The sequence below is a fragment of the Mustela putorius genome, unplaced genomic scaffold, assembly GCF_011764305.1.
Source record: "Mustela putorius furo isolate JIRA1106 unplaced genomic scaffold, ASM1176430v1.1 tig00003914_pilon_pilon_pilon, whole genome shotgun sequence".
Lineage (NCBI taxonomy): Eukaryota > Metazoa > Chordata > Mammalia > Carnivora > Mustelidae > Mustela > Mustela putorius.
Genome location: NW_025422061.1, coordinates 2,728,432 through 2,744,859, shown reverse-complemented (window position 1 = coordinate 2,744,859; position 16,428 = coordinate 2,728,432). Strand labels below are relative to the sequence as shown.

At 55.6% G+C, this 16,428-nt stretch overlaps 1 protein-coding gene across 1 annotated transcript in view; it reads right to left on the bottom strand.

The window, feature by feature from the left end:
- Positions 1 to 605: 605 nt before the first annotated feature.
- LOC101686749 (gamma-2-syntrophin-like) overlaps positions 606 to 16,428 on the bottom strand; it is a 179,829-nt gene continuing 164,006 nt past the window's right edge. Inside the window, 2 exon segments of the mRNA XM_045069242.1 lie at positions 606 to 746; positions 15,715 to 15,825. Of these exon segments, the coding sequence (XP_044925177.1) occupies positions 606 to 746; positions 15,715 to 15,825 (252 nt within the window).

The following is a 16,428-nucleotide window of genomic DNA, read 5'->3' as shown; positions in this document are numbered from 1 at the left end:
TTGCATGAGAGACTCCAAGCGACGGCTCTCATGATCTTACTGCATGTTTTATGGGAACGCGGCCCAGCTGTCAGCAATGGGGGAGGCGGAGCATGTGGTGCGGAGTCCGTTCTCAGGGCTCGGAGAATCCCCAGTGGCCCACCTGGTCTGCCTGAGCAGCACCCCGGCCTGTCAGCTCTACAAATGACCCATCTCTGCAAACTGGTGACGTATTTTATTGGTATCACAACTATAGGCTTATTATAAAATCACAGAGTTGCAACATTTGCAGGGAAAAGTCATTTCTTTTTTTTAATTATAAATTTATTTATTTTCAGAAAAACAGTATTCATTATTTTTTCACCACACCCAGTGCTCCATGCAATCTGTGCCCTATATAATACCCACCACCCGGTACCCCAACCTCCCCCCCCCACCACTTCAAACCCCTCAGATTGTTTTTCGGAGTCCATAGTCTCTCATGGTTCACCTCCCCTTCCAATTTCTCCCAACTCCCTTCTTCTCTCTAACACCCCTTGTCCTCCATGCTATTTGTTATGCTCCACAAATAAGTGAAACCATATGATAATTGACTCTCTCTGCTTGACTTATCTTAAGAAAATAATTTAATGTTCAGCGCTCAACAGAAGCACTTTCCTTGTAATGCTCTGGCTGTCCATGAATGCGGGGTCCACGGAGGCCACCTTGGCTGCTAGGAAGGCGTGAACGCAGTGCAGGATGGCCGTCAGGTCTGGGAATTTGAGTTCCTACAAGGAAAAATAAAATATAATGCTGTGCATCTTAGAATAGCATATTATGAAACATTTAGTGAATTCTATGCTTTTTGGGCTCCAAGAAAGTCACTCTGGTACAAATACCCTCGAAGTAGGAAGGTTTAAAGTGAGAGGCAGAGTCCTGTGGTCAACATGACCATAGCCACGAAGATCGTGGTTCATGTGGACACCCACAGGCTGGCCTGACCCTGTTATCTTCCGTCTCCCAGAGGTAACGACCTCCCAGAGTTAACTCCGTCTGTGCGGGGCCGGGGATCCCATACCTCATCCCCAGCCCACTGACACCAGCTGGGTGGAACCCTGGGGAGGCTGTGATGTGGAGCTCGTTCCACAGACAGTCTTACCGCTCCCTGCACACCCCACACAAGTGCCCATGATGCATCTGCGAGCAGGTGGGTGCGGACCTGCTGCTGACGTAGACGGGAGAAGACATGGGTCCTTGGTGTCCTGACGTGCATGATGGTGAGCTATGACTCCTGTCTGGCTGCCACCCCACCTGACACATGGGGAAGGAGCCTCACATCTTACTCTGTTTCTTTCTTTTCTACTCTGGCATAATAAAACTCCAAAATAGTTAAAGCCACCAGAATTCCTTTTAAGAGAACTGCTACCTAACTGACAGCTTAACTAAACTTTGTGCAAACTGCCTTGTGCTCTGAGCTGTCATGCGAACGTCAGGAGAGCTGTATCACAACAGCAAGGACAGCCAGCTGGCTCGTCTCATCCCTGGTGTGCTCCTTTCCATGCCTGTAAGGGCAGGATCTCTGATATTTTAATTTGGGGGCAGGACCTCTGGGCCAGGGCAGAGCACACTCGCCCCCTCACCATGCCTCCCGACATCCTGCCCCGACACCCACCTCAGCTCTTCTCTTGGTGATTCGAGATCTGACATCTCAAAGTTGGCTTCACGCTTCCCTTAAGCAGGATGCCTACCTCGGTCCCCTCCTAGGACTGTGTAGGCCTGAGACTTCTTTTTGGAAGCTGCTCCTTTTGTCGGATGGGGACAGGAGGCAAGTGGGCAGCCAGCATTCTGGGGAGGCTGACGTGGTCCCTGGGAGCAGAAGCAGGGTGTCCACACGGGCATGTTGGGTGTGGGGACAGCAGCTCTGCCAACACACACAGTCAGCAAGAAGGTGTGTCCAGCATGGACACCTGCTCACAGAGGGGTAGATGGGGGCCCTGCATGACCTCGGTCCCTATGCTCAGAGCCACCCCGATGCCAGGTACAGGAACCACGGGACCCCTTCTCTGTGTTCCACCTTGAATTAAGTTCCTCCCTTGCATGAGAATGGATCCCAACCGTGACAGCTGCAGGACAGACTGACTGTTGGTGACCGGTCACTGTTCATTTTTGCATTTTCTGAGTCATGAGCAAAATGTTCCAGCAACTGAGGTACGTGCTCCTACGGAAGTGTCCTGATAGTCACATGGTTGCTGCCGCATCACCTTACCCAGTGGCCCTCCCATCCCCGGCAGGACCCAGGAGCTGCCCAGACCCCATGCCCGAAGTCAAGGCAAGCTGACCCCCGACTTGTGCCCACACCTGGACAACGATGTTGAAACCCTGAACCGACTGAACGCCCCAAGTCCATCTTTTCAGACACTGAGGGAGGCCCCTGAGAGCAGCTCACATAGCAGTCGATTCAGGCTGAGGCCGAGGGCTGTGTGGGGCAGCTGGCTTCTTGCTGTGGGTCCCCACAAGGCTCTCTGGGTGACACGTGTGCAGCCGGGCCCCGGGCGACAGCGGACTGTGACACCCGCCCGCCGGGTGACAAAGGCCTGACACAGGACTTCCCCACGCGGGGCAAGAGAGACATAGGAAGTGCCGGGACCCCCAGAGCAGTGTTTCCCTGAACTGTCTCATGGTGATGGGTGCCACGGAGTAGTTCTCTGCTCACCGTTCAAGGACAGATTAAGAAGGCCCGGGTCACAGGGCTCCAGGCACCCCGTGCGGTCAGTCGCGTTGTCTCCCTCTGAGTATGATGTTGGCAGCTTTGTCCCTCGAACTGGCCTGACTCTGCTGAGACAGCACGGCTTGGAGGCCCACTCGGCTGGTGAACGTGTGAGGGACATGTGGTCTGTCCATACAGCGAGGACCATTTGCCTTAGGAAGGAACGGATCCCACAGGGACGAGCACTGGGACACGGTGCTGGGTGGACTGAGCCCGTCCTGGAGGATGGCCGGTACGGTCCCTGCCACGAGGCACCAAGATCCACAAGCTCCAGACAAAGTGGCCCACACGCCGTCCTCCCACAACCACAACTGCAACAGCGCATGGGGTTTACTGCATCCTGAGGACACACCTGCCTCTGGAAGGAGGAGGCCACTTCACCCAGGGCCTGGTCCTGCTGTGTGCTCACCCTCAAAACCCATAACTTCACCAGTTCTCTTCTCGTGCACGGTCTAGTCAGGCCCTTTCACAGTGCACAGCCACACTGGTGGAGACGCCATGGGCCTTACGGACCAGAGGGCTGAGGGCTGGGGAGAGGGCCATGTGCCCCCGGGGACAGACACTCCCACCTCCCACCCCTATCCATCCCCTGTCCCCCACGTCGGGCCCCTTTCTTCCTCGGCAGCATGTGTGTCCTGATGACCTCTGTCTTCATAAAACGTTTTTAAAGATCTCGTGGTGGCCAAGATAACAACTGGGAACATGAGTCGCAGCTTGCACAATTACCAACTTTCTCGTGTTTTAGGACCTGGAACTTTTCCTGTAACGAAGTAAAGACCCATGAGCATCATGCCAGGCTCCTCAAAGACATGAATAATGAAGTCACCCAGACTTGAGCAAACGTTCCTTCTTCCTCTGTCCTGCCTCAGGTCTGTGGCTTCGGTCTCTAGAGCGACACCTCCAATCAGTGCATCGACATTGAAATCCCCCGTGTGTCCAGGGCAAGTCTTCTCCACCAGAAACCCCATCTCTACCACAGCCTGTCTCAATGCACCAGCTGCCTGGGATTGGTCAGGACATGTCTGAGCGGACGGATCTCCCTAATGTGAGTGCTGGCCCGTTGCGGGGCCCAGTTCCCAACTGTCCCAGAGGCTCTGTGGATGGAGCGTGAACCGGGGAGACAGGTGACCGTGCTCCTGGGGAAAAGGGTCAGGACCTGTGCAAAGGTGGTGACAGCTGGCAGACACTGGGGGCAGACACCACAGAGCTCCTGGTTAGTGGCCACCGGACAGAGCAAGGGAAAACCAAGATCCCAAATGCCCAAGAGGGCAGCTGATGGCTGGAAGGAAGGAGTCTCCCTGAGACCACGCTTCCCCAGGACAACAGGGGCTTGGGAGGGGACAATCCAGCCTGTCCGCCATCTGGTCAGACGGGGACCCATTCAGGTGCCCTCCTGAGGTCCATGGCTGACCGCCCAACCCGCATGGAGTCTACCGGACTGTCCCTGCCCTCGCCATCCAGTGCAGGCCACTCGCTAGGCTCTTGCTCTGCCTTCCTGGGAGAAAGCATCGGATGCTGCCATGCCAGGGTCACCATGGCTCTCACTCCGTTGGCTCGCTCACGTGTCAACACCCGTCCTACTCGGCAATGGTGTGGTTAGAGTGTCGTGAGTCTTACTGACGTGGAAGCTCAGTGGTGGCACCTCATTGGGATGCTATCAAGTCTGACTTCCCCACACAGCTCTGCCCCGTCTGCCTGTGGCCTCTCCCTGGGCTCACGGTCTTCAAGCTGAGTGCCTGGTGCTCAGCACTGTTGGCACGAGGCGCGGGTCTGGAGCCGCAGCAGCTCCAGACAAAAGTTACCTACCCGCAGGAGGCTGCTGGGGCTCCGGGCCTTCTCTCTGCTCTGGCCAACATTTTACTGGAAAATTCCACGCCCAATGAAGAGACACACCTCCCACACTGGGACGTCCGCAGAGGCGATTTCCTGGGGACAAGGGTCCCCCTCGCTCTGCAGTCAGTACTAAGAATCCGATGCAGACGCGACTGCAGGAGAACACGAGGGAAAATGCACTCCCCTCGCCTGGGGCCCCCAGTAACTGACCAACACGTGGGAGCCGGACATTGCCTTGCATCCACCTCAGAAGGGCAGGGACCCCGCTGCCTGGTCAGGCGGCCCTGTGGGCCTGGTGGCCCTCACGCCTGAGAAAATCCCGCCTCACGGCCCCAGCTGCCTTTCTCTGCCAATGTCCATCGTGCGTCTCCACGAGAGTATCCTCTGTCCTCACTCAGGTCCGTGTGGCAGGAAGGACTGTGACTGGAAACTTTGGGATGCTGCCCCTGCCGGTGATCCTGTCTCTCTCTCTGCCACGGAGCTTGGGAACAAGCCGTGAACAGGGAGGGAATGGCCGGTGAGGAGGAGAGGGGCCCAAGCAGGGAGCTTTGTCTGGGACGCCTGACCTATGCCCGGTGGTCACACGTTAAGCCCCCACTCACTCTTCCAGAAGATTCTGAAATGCAGTTTCTGCCAAGCCTGTGCCGTTAGCTAGCACCGGGCTGGCTCTCGGCAGGACTGCCATGGATTGTGAGTGGGGGGTCCTGCTGTTCGCCCACCCAGGGTCCTTCCCGTTCACGTCACGTTCGCAGCTGGCCCATCCCTCCTTCCTTCCCGGGCACTTGCTCTGGGTGGTCAAGACCCGTGGTCATAGGGGAGCCCCGTGCAACTCATGCCCACCCCTTCTCACCAAGAAAAGTGCCTCCGGTGCTCACGTGCCCAACCTCAGGCCAACAGGGCCACCAGGTTTGCGCTTTCTGTAAATCAGGAGGTGCAGGTCCGGGGTTCAGACACCTACCAGAGCTCCGGTGGCAGCCTCTCACCCACTTCCTGTGGCCAAGCTTCCCCAACAGGTGCGGAGGAGGTAGCATGAATGGAGACCCCATCTGAGCTGGGGCTGCCAGCCAGCTCCAGGCCCACAGCCCATCGCCTAGGAACCTCAGCAAGTCACCTGCATGGACTCCTGCACTCAGCAACCATGTAACCTTGGGCCATGGCGTGGATGGCACAGGTGTGCGGGGATCCACCTGTTCGAGGCTCTTTGTGGCTCATTGACTGTCTAGGAATGAAGGCTCACTGGGACTTCCCCACAGAGCAGGTCAGCGTGCAGATGCTGGTTGAAGGCGGTTCCTGTTGGACTCAACGGTGGGCGTCCCCCCAACTCTCACTTTCTACAGAATGCCCGTGCTTCCGAACAAAGATGGCACCGGCCAAGGTTGGGGTGGTGGGGACAGTAGGTGGAAGTCCAGCCCCGCCAGGTCCCCAGGGGACCCAAGTCCACACAAATGGGTACCAAAGGCCCCACAGTGTCCTCTGTGGGCTCAGAGGAGGGACGGGTCAGTGGCCATGGGCCACGCTGACTGGCATTGTTTCCAGGAGATCCCTGGGTTGGAGGCCATCATTCTAGAAGCCACATTTGTCCCTGTTAAAGTACGTTCTTGCTAACTAAGCGGATGCAGGTGGCCACTGCACACTCGAGTCTGCTGGTCCTCTGTCCTGTGGGGATGACAGCTCTAAACCCCGTCCACACCGCTGGTGACGCAGCACCACCAGTGACTTCATTTTCCGTCATGACAGAAGGCCCTCAAGGCCTCAGCTGGGGCCTTGCAGGAACCCCTGGGGTGGAAGGAGGTGATCCGTGGCCGGAGCCGGCGCAGGGACTGCACTCCCAGGGCGGGGTGTGGCCTTCCTGGACCCCGGTCCCCGCACTGAGGGTTCCTGACATATTCCTGAGCGCCTGTGTCCGAACTCACACGACCTATCCCTATCCGTGTGCAGCTCTGTCCCACGTCCGCCCCCACCAACACCCCCCTGCACACAGTAGGCCCTGAGAGAAGGGGATGGAGTAGTGATGGGCCTGTGCGAGGCGTGGGGTCTGCCTCCACAGCACGGTAATTCCCCTAGTGCTGAGCGGTGGGCGTGCGCTCAGCGGGAGACGAGGCTGTCCTCACTGAGCTGGGCCGGGTGTCCATGCCCGGGACGGGGAGAGGAGGCCCCTGTTCATGCAGCTGGTGCCGTGGAGACGTCCACCTCCTTGTGAGCCATGGTGCCTGACAGTCAGGGACGCTTGGCGTGGGGTCCACACCACCTTTGCTGAGGGCAGCAGATGGTGACGAGGACCATGGCTCCAGGACACTGGCCTCCACCCACTGGCTACGCCACCCGCCATGGCCGGTCTGGGTGTGACATACCCAGGCATCGCCAGCGTGTCTGAGGGCATGGCCTGCAAGCAGGGAAGCAGGAACCTGTACGGAGCCTGTCCTCAGTTCCCTGGAACGCAGGGAAACATGGCCAGATTGAATTCTGTCCCTGAGGCACGGCTGCTTCTCACACGAGATGGGAGCCAAGGTCTGAGCTCGACTTCCCTCCACTCCATCTGTTTTTACACCAAAGTCTTACAAGGGAAGTGTCTGGATATGCAGATAGCAGCCGAGGTTTCCCACCCTGTGATGGGGTGGCCAGCATTGCCTGGCTGGAGCTTGTGGCACATCACGGCCCACGGCGGCTAGATGTCCATGCAGACCCCCAGGACGCATAGAGCAGCAGCAGTCCCTGAAGGCAGCCAGAGCTGCATGTGGGTCTGGGGAGCTCTCGCAGGGCGGGTGGCCTGCAGGTGTCTGTGGCACGCGAGCAGCCTCAACTGAGGTGGTGGCATCCTGTCCGAAGCCTGCATCCCACCGTCTGGGTGAGCTCACAACCAGCTGCAAACCGTTTGTGCAGCCTCACGGGTTCAGGGTGGGGGTCCGCAAGGTGGGGGGGGGGTCACCACACATGGCTGTCTGGCAGCAAGAAAGCAGATATATTGGATTCACCAAAATTATACCCTTCTGGCCATCAGGGGACAGTTTCAAGGGAAGAAAAAGTGAAGGTATCCTACAGGTTGGGGGAAGACATTTGCAGGTCGTGTTTCTGACGCAGGGTTAACACCCGAAATGCATAGAGAGGGCGCTTTTCACTAACCACAAGGAGACAACCCTCTTGAAAGGTGGGAAGGGACTTGAATTGACATTTCTCCAGAGAAGATACACCAATGGCCAATGACCACGTGAAAATACACTGCACACCACTAATCGCCAAGAAATCCACCCACAAGCATGGCTGAAATCTTTAAAAAGAGGAAAATAATCAGTCGGCAGAGACGGCAGGAAAAGGATCACTCACAGGGTGCAGGTGGGAAGCCCGGCCGACAGCCCAGGACCCCGCAGTCCCACTCCTCGGGACACAGCGAGGACTGAGTAAACATTTGTGCAGTAGTGCCCACGCAGCTAGAGACGGAGCCACCCATGCACTCATGGACAGGGGAGAGGCCAGCACAGCTGGCGTGTCCAAGGACAGGGCACTGCACAGCCCAAACAGAGAGACCTGTGACTAATGTGCCACACAGATGAAGCCTGGACAGAGAGCGTTCGTCCCATGAACATGGGTACAGATACCCATGTACGTGGTATCTGGAAGAGTATGTCTATGGAGTCAGGAAGTGGACTCAGGGCTGGGGGAGGGAGGATGGAAACAGCTGGGGATGCCGGTGGGCATGGCTCCCTAGTGATGACAATGTCCTTAATGACACCAACTCGTACACTTAACAGTAGTTAAAATGGAAATTTTATGCTGTATATGCTTTACCACAATTTTTAAACATGAAGAAAAGAAACCCGAGCTCATCATTGTTGAGGCCAGCCTGGTCACATATGCCCTTCATTCCGCTGTACAGAAGCTGGGGGTTTGGGCATCCCACAAAGCACCCTGGGCCTCAGTTTCCCCATCTATGCTGCTGTGATGAGATCCCGCCTCCACAGGGAGAAGGGGAGGCTGTCTGGGTGCAGCACAGCATGACATGCCCTGCATTTTCAAAAAAAGCCTGACAGTGATTACTGCCCTTAGGGTTGTTCTCTTGTTAAGTTTGGGCCAAAGGGGATATATTTGCACGTATCTCTTTACCAAGGTCTTTGAACTGAAATACCATGGTTTTTTTTTTTTTTTTAATATTTTATTTATTTATTTGACAGAGAGAGATCACGAGTAGGCAGAGAGGCAGGCAGAGAGAGAGGAAGGGAAGCAGGCTCCCTGCTGAGCAGAGAACCCAAAGCAGGGCTCCATCCCAGGACCCTGAGATCATGACCTGAACTGAAGGCAGAGGCTTAACCTACTGAGCAACCCAGGTGCCCCTGAAATACCACTTTAATTCGAAAGTCAGTATTATTTTGATGTCCAGAATACAGACCCCAACAGAGATAGTCTATGGAAGGGATAGAAAGAAGCAGTCATGAGACGATGATTTGGCTGATAGGGTGATAAAAACTGACCATCACTATCAGGAAGAAAACAAAACCAGCCCGCTCCCTGAGGCCCGCCCCAGCAGGTGCATCGGGTGCATTTCCAGTTCCCAGGACCAAACACGCAGCTGGGGCCGCTCCCCAGGGCAGCCTTCACCCACCCCAAATCCTCCCCTCAAAACAGTCCGCAGAATAAAACCGCACAAGGAAAGAGGCCTGAAGTCCTGGGGTCGTGGGTTACTCACGTGCTCTGAGGGAAACTGAGCACATCCTGCGTGGCTTCCAAATGCCCCATAGGCTCCAGCACTACCTCAGACATGCATCGGGTTTCCTGAAGCTCCTCTGGGAAGACGGAGTTCTCCCACAGGGCCTGAGTTCATTTTCAGTTCGTCTGAAAGCGGAGTGGTTAAGTGTCCGGTGAACAGAGTTTTTCACAAAGGGCCCCGGGCACACATGGACCTCAGCCCCTGACAGGCCACTGTTCTAAAGCACCTTCTTTCCTACTTGGGAATGACCAAGACCGGCGGGCTGGGAGCGGGACGAGCCCGGCTCTCCACAGGCCAGTCCTGAGTCTTGTCTTCTGGGCGCGCAGCACTCACTGGTGGCTCTAAGCCCATGGTGGCTGGAGACCGAGGCCTGCCGCCCACCTCAGCTGCTGCAGGACACGGGCGAGGACAGCAGGTTGCACCCACGGGCCTAGGCTACCGAGCGTCCTTGAAAACAACGTGTATGAGGGGCACACAGCTGGCTTGGTCAGGGGAGCATGGGACCCTTGATCTTGGGGTCATGAGTTCAAGCCCCACACTGGGTGTGGAAGGAGGGACATGCGCAGCGACCACACTTGCCATGGAACAGCTTACAAAGCGCGGGAGCGAGAGCTGGGTGTGCGGACAGCAGGGCCAGGCTGGGTGACCACATCGGGATGGGCCAGGCTTCCCGGCGCCAAAGCCCATGTTCAGTGCTGCTGCAGCCATTGGAGTGGCTCCCAGGCAGCTCCGTCCCACCCAAGGGAAGGACCGTCGCCGTGGTGGAGCCCAGTCGAGAGAGGGTTTGCTCAGCAGAAGGTCGTTAAGATGGACGGACTCAGCTTCTCTGCAGGGCGCGCCCTCCGTACGGCAGAACTGAGCAGCATGGATTCCATCCCTGTCCGTGCTTCTGAGCGCTGCCGTCTCCCCACGTCCCAGCACCCACGTCCAACAACACAGAGGATGCTTGACAACGTCTTACAGCTCCATGTGTGCAGGAAGAGAACAGCCGTCCTCCAGCTCTGTTTGTGCAGGAAGTGAACAGCCGTCCTCCAGCTCCGTGTCTGCAGGAAGCGACAGCCTCACAGGCAGAGGCACCAAGACTCGAAATCAGGGTGAGGCCACTGGGAGTTGTTTCGTGGGGACCAGGCTGGGTCCTGTTGCCTTAAACCTGGAAACAGGTGGGCCAACAGCTGGCACACCTGTGCGCCTCGTGCTGGGAAGGGAGAGTTTCACGGACACAAGGGGAGCCTTGGCGGTCACTGAGCCAGCTGGCCATGCTCCCGCCAGGCTGGCCTCAGTCTTCCTCCTGAAAATGGGGACTCAATAACCTTCCAGGCAGAAGGATGCCAGGCTGAGTTAGAGACCCACATGCTACTAACGGAGGTGCAGCGGCCACACAGCGGGGCACTGAGGGCATTCGGCACCTGTGCACAGGGTCCAGCATGTAGGCTGTGGACCCACAGAGCCTCCCTGATGGTGGGCTCACTCAGGCCTGCCACCTGCTGCCACAAGGGCAGAGCCGTCCGGCGCATGACTCCCATCTCTGCCCGTGAACCTCCTCTCCTCGGTGTTGGTAACTCAAGGACAAGGCAGGTGCTCGGAGATGTGGCTTGTCCGCGTCGCTGTTCACGTGGCTACTGCGGGTCTCACCAGTGGCACACGAGACAGAGGCACACGGCTCCACACCAAGACAGGGCCAGCACCAGAGCCCTACAAACACTGTTACTTCACACCTGGAATGAGCCACTAAGGAGCCCAGTGCAGGAGCAGAGACAGAGACACACAGAGACAAAGACAGAGAGAGAGACATAGGCACAGAGAGAGACAGAGATAGGGAGAGACACACAGAGACAGAAACAGAGACACAGAGACAGAGACATAGACATTGAGAGAGACAGAGACACAGAGAGATACAGACAGAGATACACAGAGAGAGACAGAGAGGCAGAGAGAGACACAGAGACAGGAAACAGACAGAGAAACAGAGACACAAAGAGACAGAGACACAGAAAGAGACAGCAAGAGATAAAGACAGAGACACAGAGACAGAGAAAGACACACACAGAGACAGAGACACATACAGAGAGGAAGACAGAGACACAGAAAGACAGAGACAGAGACATAGAGAGACAGAGAACAAGAAAGGCATAGACAGAGAGAGACAGAGACAGAGACAGAGACAGAGAGAGACACACAAAGACACAGAGACAGATATAAAGAGAGAGACAGAAAGAGACAGAGACACAGAGACAGAGAAAGACACACACAGAGACAGAGACACAGAAATACAGAGACAGAGACATAGACAGAGACAGAGACACAGAGACACACACACAGAGATAAAGAGACGGAGAGAGATACACAGAAAGAGAGATGAAGACAGAGAAAAAGACAGAGGTAGACACCCCAGTGGCCCATCTGCGTGTCTCCCGTGGTAGCTTGGCCTCACTATGGCTCCCTCCCTGCGCCGCCTGCTTCCTGGGCAGCATCCCAGGTCTACCGAGTCAGCCACATAGAGGACAAATGCTGTGGCACCAATGCTCTTGGCCACGGAGGCTCCACAGCCACGTTTCAGGTTCAGAGACACGATATCCGTTCCTCATCCACATGCTTAGATGTATTTCATGCAAATGTGCGCCCACGGCCAGGCTCGTCCCACCTCGCTGGGCACTCTGGGCCAACTCCTTGCAGGCCAAGGAGCAGGTGTTGGCGAGGTGACCAGCTCGGTCACTGCTGGGCGATGGCCACACACCACCAATCCTCCCAGAGACACGCTCCTGCCTCCTTCAGCACGCTGCACTCACAAGCACGGCGGGCATTCTGCCCACATGCCAGCAGCCTTGGACAGGTGGCATCAGAATTCTTGGGCTTTAGTGGCACCTGGGACAGTCTCCTTCTTGCAAACTGGTAAATGTGTTTGTGCATGAACCTGGCAGTGCTTTTTTTTTTTTTTAAGATTTTATTTATTAATTTGACAGACAGAGATCAGAAGTAGGCAGAGAAGCAGGCTGAGAGAGAGGGAGAAGCAGGATCCCTGCTGAGCAGAGAGCCTGATGCAGGGTTCGATCCCAGGACCCTGGGATCATGACCTGAGCCAAAGGCAGAGGCTTTAACCCACTGAGCCACCCAGGTCCCTGGTAGTGCTTTTGACATGGATTTGCTCTTCCTCTGTTCAAGTAAAATAGGCCTGGGACGTGCTGAAGTTAAAACACTGAAGCAGAGCTGCCCCTCGGTGGCTTGGTCTGGCGGCAGAAGTGAAACCAGAGAAACATGTACTTTGCACACTTGGTCTCAGAGCGAGGTCAGGGACTGGGGATGAGGGCTGAGGAGGCACCGTCAGCCCTGAGGCTCTGTCCTCCTGATCCGCAGCTCACGGCAGCAACACACGGAGCAGAGGAAAGCAGGTCCTTCGCTTCCCAGTTCTGTCAGGAGAAAGAGATAAGAAGAAAACCACACGTGGCAGCTCCCACCCTGTGGCCACAAGAAGCAGCCTGGAGTCAGGACCTGTCCCTGCACACACCTAGACTTGTGAGCGGTATGCCAGCCCCAAGCCCCTCACACGCTGGGGGCCCCAGAGTTCTCCCGCTGCACTTGTTTGGGAGGCACTACCTGGGCCCAGCAGTGCAGAGATTTCTAGTAAATACTAGGAGGAAAATCATTATATGGTTATCACTGCTTGAACGAGAAGATGTAGTGGACGGGAACGCTGCCTTCTCTGGGCAATTACCCGTTCCCGAGTTCTGATGCAAGCAATGTGCCACTCATGCCACTCATTTGCAAGCACTGGGGTTCCCAGCTCAGAGCTCGGTTCCACAGGCTGTTCATTAAAATGGAGCCTCAATGCTGAGTGTTCTCATGGGGCCCAGGTTTCCCTTCTATCTTTTCCCATTTTCTTGTACCTCACAGGCGGTAGTCATGGGGATGTGGCTCAGGGTAGCTTCTGGAAAGAGCCATCGTGCATCTGTCCCGCTCCCAGAAGCCACACAGTACATTCCCTCCCAGCAGAGAGTGCCACGGCTCCTCTCTTGCATGTCTGCCTGCCCCAAGTGACATGCCCACCAGCCCCACCTGCACCTGCCCTCGGCTCTGACCTCTGCGTCTGCCCACCGGCCCCGGAGGGGAGGCTGTCCATGTGTAGCTGAGTTAACCGTGTTCCCAATTGTAATTTTTCATAGAGAAATCACTGCAAATCACTGAAGCTTCAAGCCCTTTCATTCCTGTGTCCATCCCCGCACCCCCATGACTTCCAGGGCTCTCTGTCTTCATCAGCTGAAAATGGAACCGGTCCAGTGCGTACACATTCCCCAGGGAAAGTGAGAGGTTTCCAAACCCATGCCCCAAGTTCTCGACTGCCTGTCCCACAGCCCGGTCTGGATTTCCCAGGCCCACTCCTCTCATGAATCCAGAAGACCAAAACTTCCCCAAACACTACAAAAACAAATGCCTTCCCATGTAGTGACACCTGCGTCACCATCAAAGGACCCTGTGATACCACGGAAGCATGCACCTCACACCGGCAGTTTCCCTGGGGAAGCCACGGGAACGCGCACGAGCACGGATCCCTGAGACCCCGCCGTGAGCCGACTTCCAAAGCGTCACCCAAGTGCCCACAGAATGCACCAGAGTAAGAGGCTGCAGGATTTCGGCAGGAAACCCTTAATGCCCCCCCCCCGCCCCCACCCCCACCAGAGGCCAATCAGTCAAGCAATGGAGAGGATGTGGTGCTGACGGTCCCCATGGCGATCGTGTTAGTGCAGAGAGAGACACATACGAAATTACCGCAAATCTCCCCACTCTGTGTCCAGAACAGACCTGCTGTATCACCTGCTGCTCCCTCACGGGGTGTCTCGGGTACCCCGAGGGCATCTACGTTCAGGGTTTGATTTTATCTGCTCCCTAAAGCTAAGAACGTCAGCAGATTCTGTACAGTCACCGTCGTACTTAAAAAGCAGATAGACATGCCTGGTTCCTGGGGGCTCAGTCAGTTGGGTGTCTGCCTTCGGCTCTGGTCAGGGTCCCCCAGTCCTGGGATCGAGCGCCGCATCGGACTCCCTGTTCACCAGGAGTCTGCTTCCCCCTCCCTCTGCTGTTTCCCCTGATTGTGTGCTCTTGTGCTCTCTCTCTGTCAAATACAATACATAAAAATCTTTTTTTAAAAAGCAAATAGAGAACATTATTTCATTAAACTCAATAAAAAGATGTTAAAACCTGAATTTGGATATGAGCTCGTCCCGTGTGCCGTGTCTCCGATTTCATGAGAATGAGACACAGGCACTGTGGTGACCGGTGTCCGAGTGGCAGAGGTTCCTGCATCTCACGGGTCTGTCTTTCCCTGGATTTGTCATTTGTCTTCAGTTATACCAAGACTGGGCTGTCGGCAACACAAGTGCGCATAAAACAGACAGAAGGGCTGGTTTTACAGACTGAATCATGCAAAATGAAGTTTGTAAAACACTTTCAATTTTGGCTGCTCGTGTATTTGTATTCTTTTTTAAAAATTGGTATTAATAGCTACAATTGAGTCTTTATTTTTTAAATTATTTTAAATTTCTTTCCAGTGTAACAGTATTCATTGTTTTTGCACCACACCCAGTGCTCCATGCAATACCTGCCCTCTCTAATACCCACCACCTGGTTCCCCCAACCTCCCACCCTCGCCCCTTCAAAACCCTCAGGTTGTTTCTCAGAGTTCACAGTCTCTCATGGTTCACCTCCCCTTCCAATTTCCCTCAACTTCCTTCTCCTCTCCATCTCCCCATGTCCTCCATGTTATTTCTTATGCTCCATAAGTAAGTGAAACCATATGATAATTGACTCTCTCTGCTTACACTGTTGGTGGGAATGCAAGTTGGTGCAGTCACTTTGGAGAACAGTGTGGAGATGCCTTAAGAAATTAAAAATAGAGCTTCCCTATGACCCTGCAATTGCACTCCTGGGTATTTACCCCAAAGATACAGATGTAGTGAAAACAAGGGCCATCTGTACCCCAATGTTCATAGCAGTAATGGCCATAGTCGCCAAACTGTGGAAAGAACCAAGATGCCCTTCAACGGACAAATGGATGGTTGTTTTTTTGAGAGAGAGAGAGTTGGTGCGTAGGGGGTCGGGGCAGAGGGAGAGACTCAGCTTGCCAACCATGCAGAACCTGCGCCTGGCTCGCTGTTGCGCCCCTGAGGTCATGACCTGTTACAAAAGCCGGGGTCAGCTGCTTCTCCGACAGACAGCCTCACCTCGTGCACCGTTGAGCGTGCATGGCTGTTAATGTTTACTGAGGAACATAATTTTTAGTAGAATCCATTAACGTGCTTCTGTGACCCCGGTCCTAGCTCTAAGCCCTGCTACAGGACACAGACCCCAGGCTCTTCAGATGTCCCGCCATCGGGGCTCAGTGGGGTTGCGGCTGCAGGGGACAGAAACCTCCTCTGCCGGTCGGCTGTCACCCGTGTGCCGCTGACGGCCACGTAGACTCACCTACCTTCACGTCTATCTGCCCGCTGCCTGGGTGCTGGAAGAGCAGCTTCACTTGAGTGCGTCCGTCGTCCGAGGACCCCTTCAACTGAGAGAACTTGAACCTCCATCGCACGTCCTGGGAGAGAATGAGGCCAGTCAGGGACATGGAACAGAAGCTCACGCACGTTGTTCATCTACTCACGGACTCTGCTTCTAAAAAGGCCGAGGTTCGCCTCATTTTCCCGTCTACCCTGAGCACGTGGTAAGCACGTCCACCTCCCCCTCCGTTGGTCTGCGCGAGGCGACCCCCATATGGCCCCATCCTTTCTGTGCTATGGTGCCTGGCCCAAGCAGGCCGCAGGCTTCTGGCTGCCCACCCGCCCTGCTGGGCTTTCTCCTCCCTGCATGTGGCTGCCCGTCGGACGATCACGGCCCCGTCCGCTGCCTGTAAGATGTCTCCACCCATGAGGAGGCCCACTGCTGGCTCCAGAGCATGTGACTCGGTCCCCGTTGCCTATGGAGGGGATCCTGCATTCCCACCGACAGGCCCCACCTGAGGCTCATCCAAGTCACCCCACACCTGTGTACCCCACACCGAAGAGAGAAAGTGGCCACGACCCCCTTGTGCCACCACAAACCCTACGTGCTGCTTACTAGGCACCTTAGAGATGAAACATGGCTCCTAAATTCTCAGAGTTTCATAAAAAAAAGAGTCTGCAGCAAGTTAAGACTCGGGGGC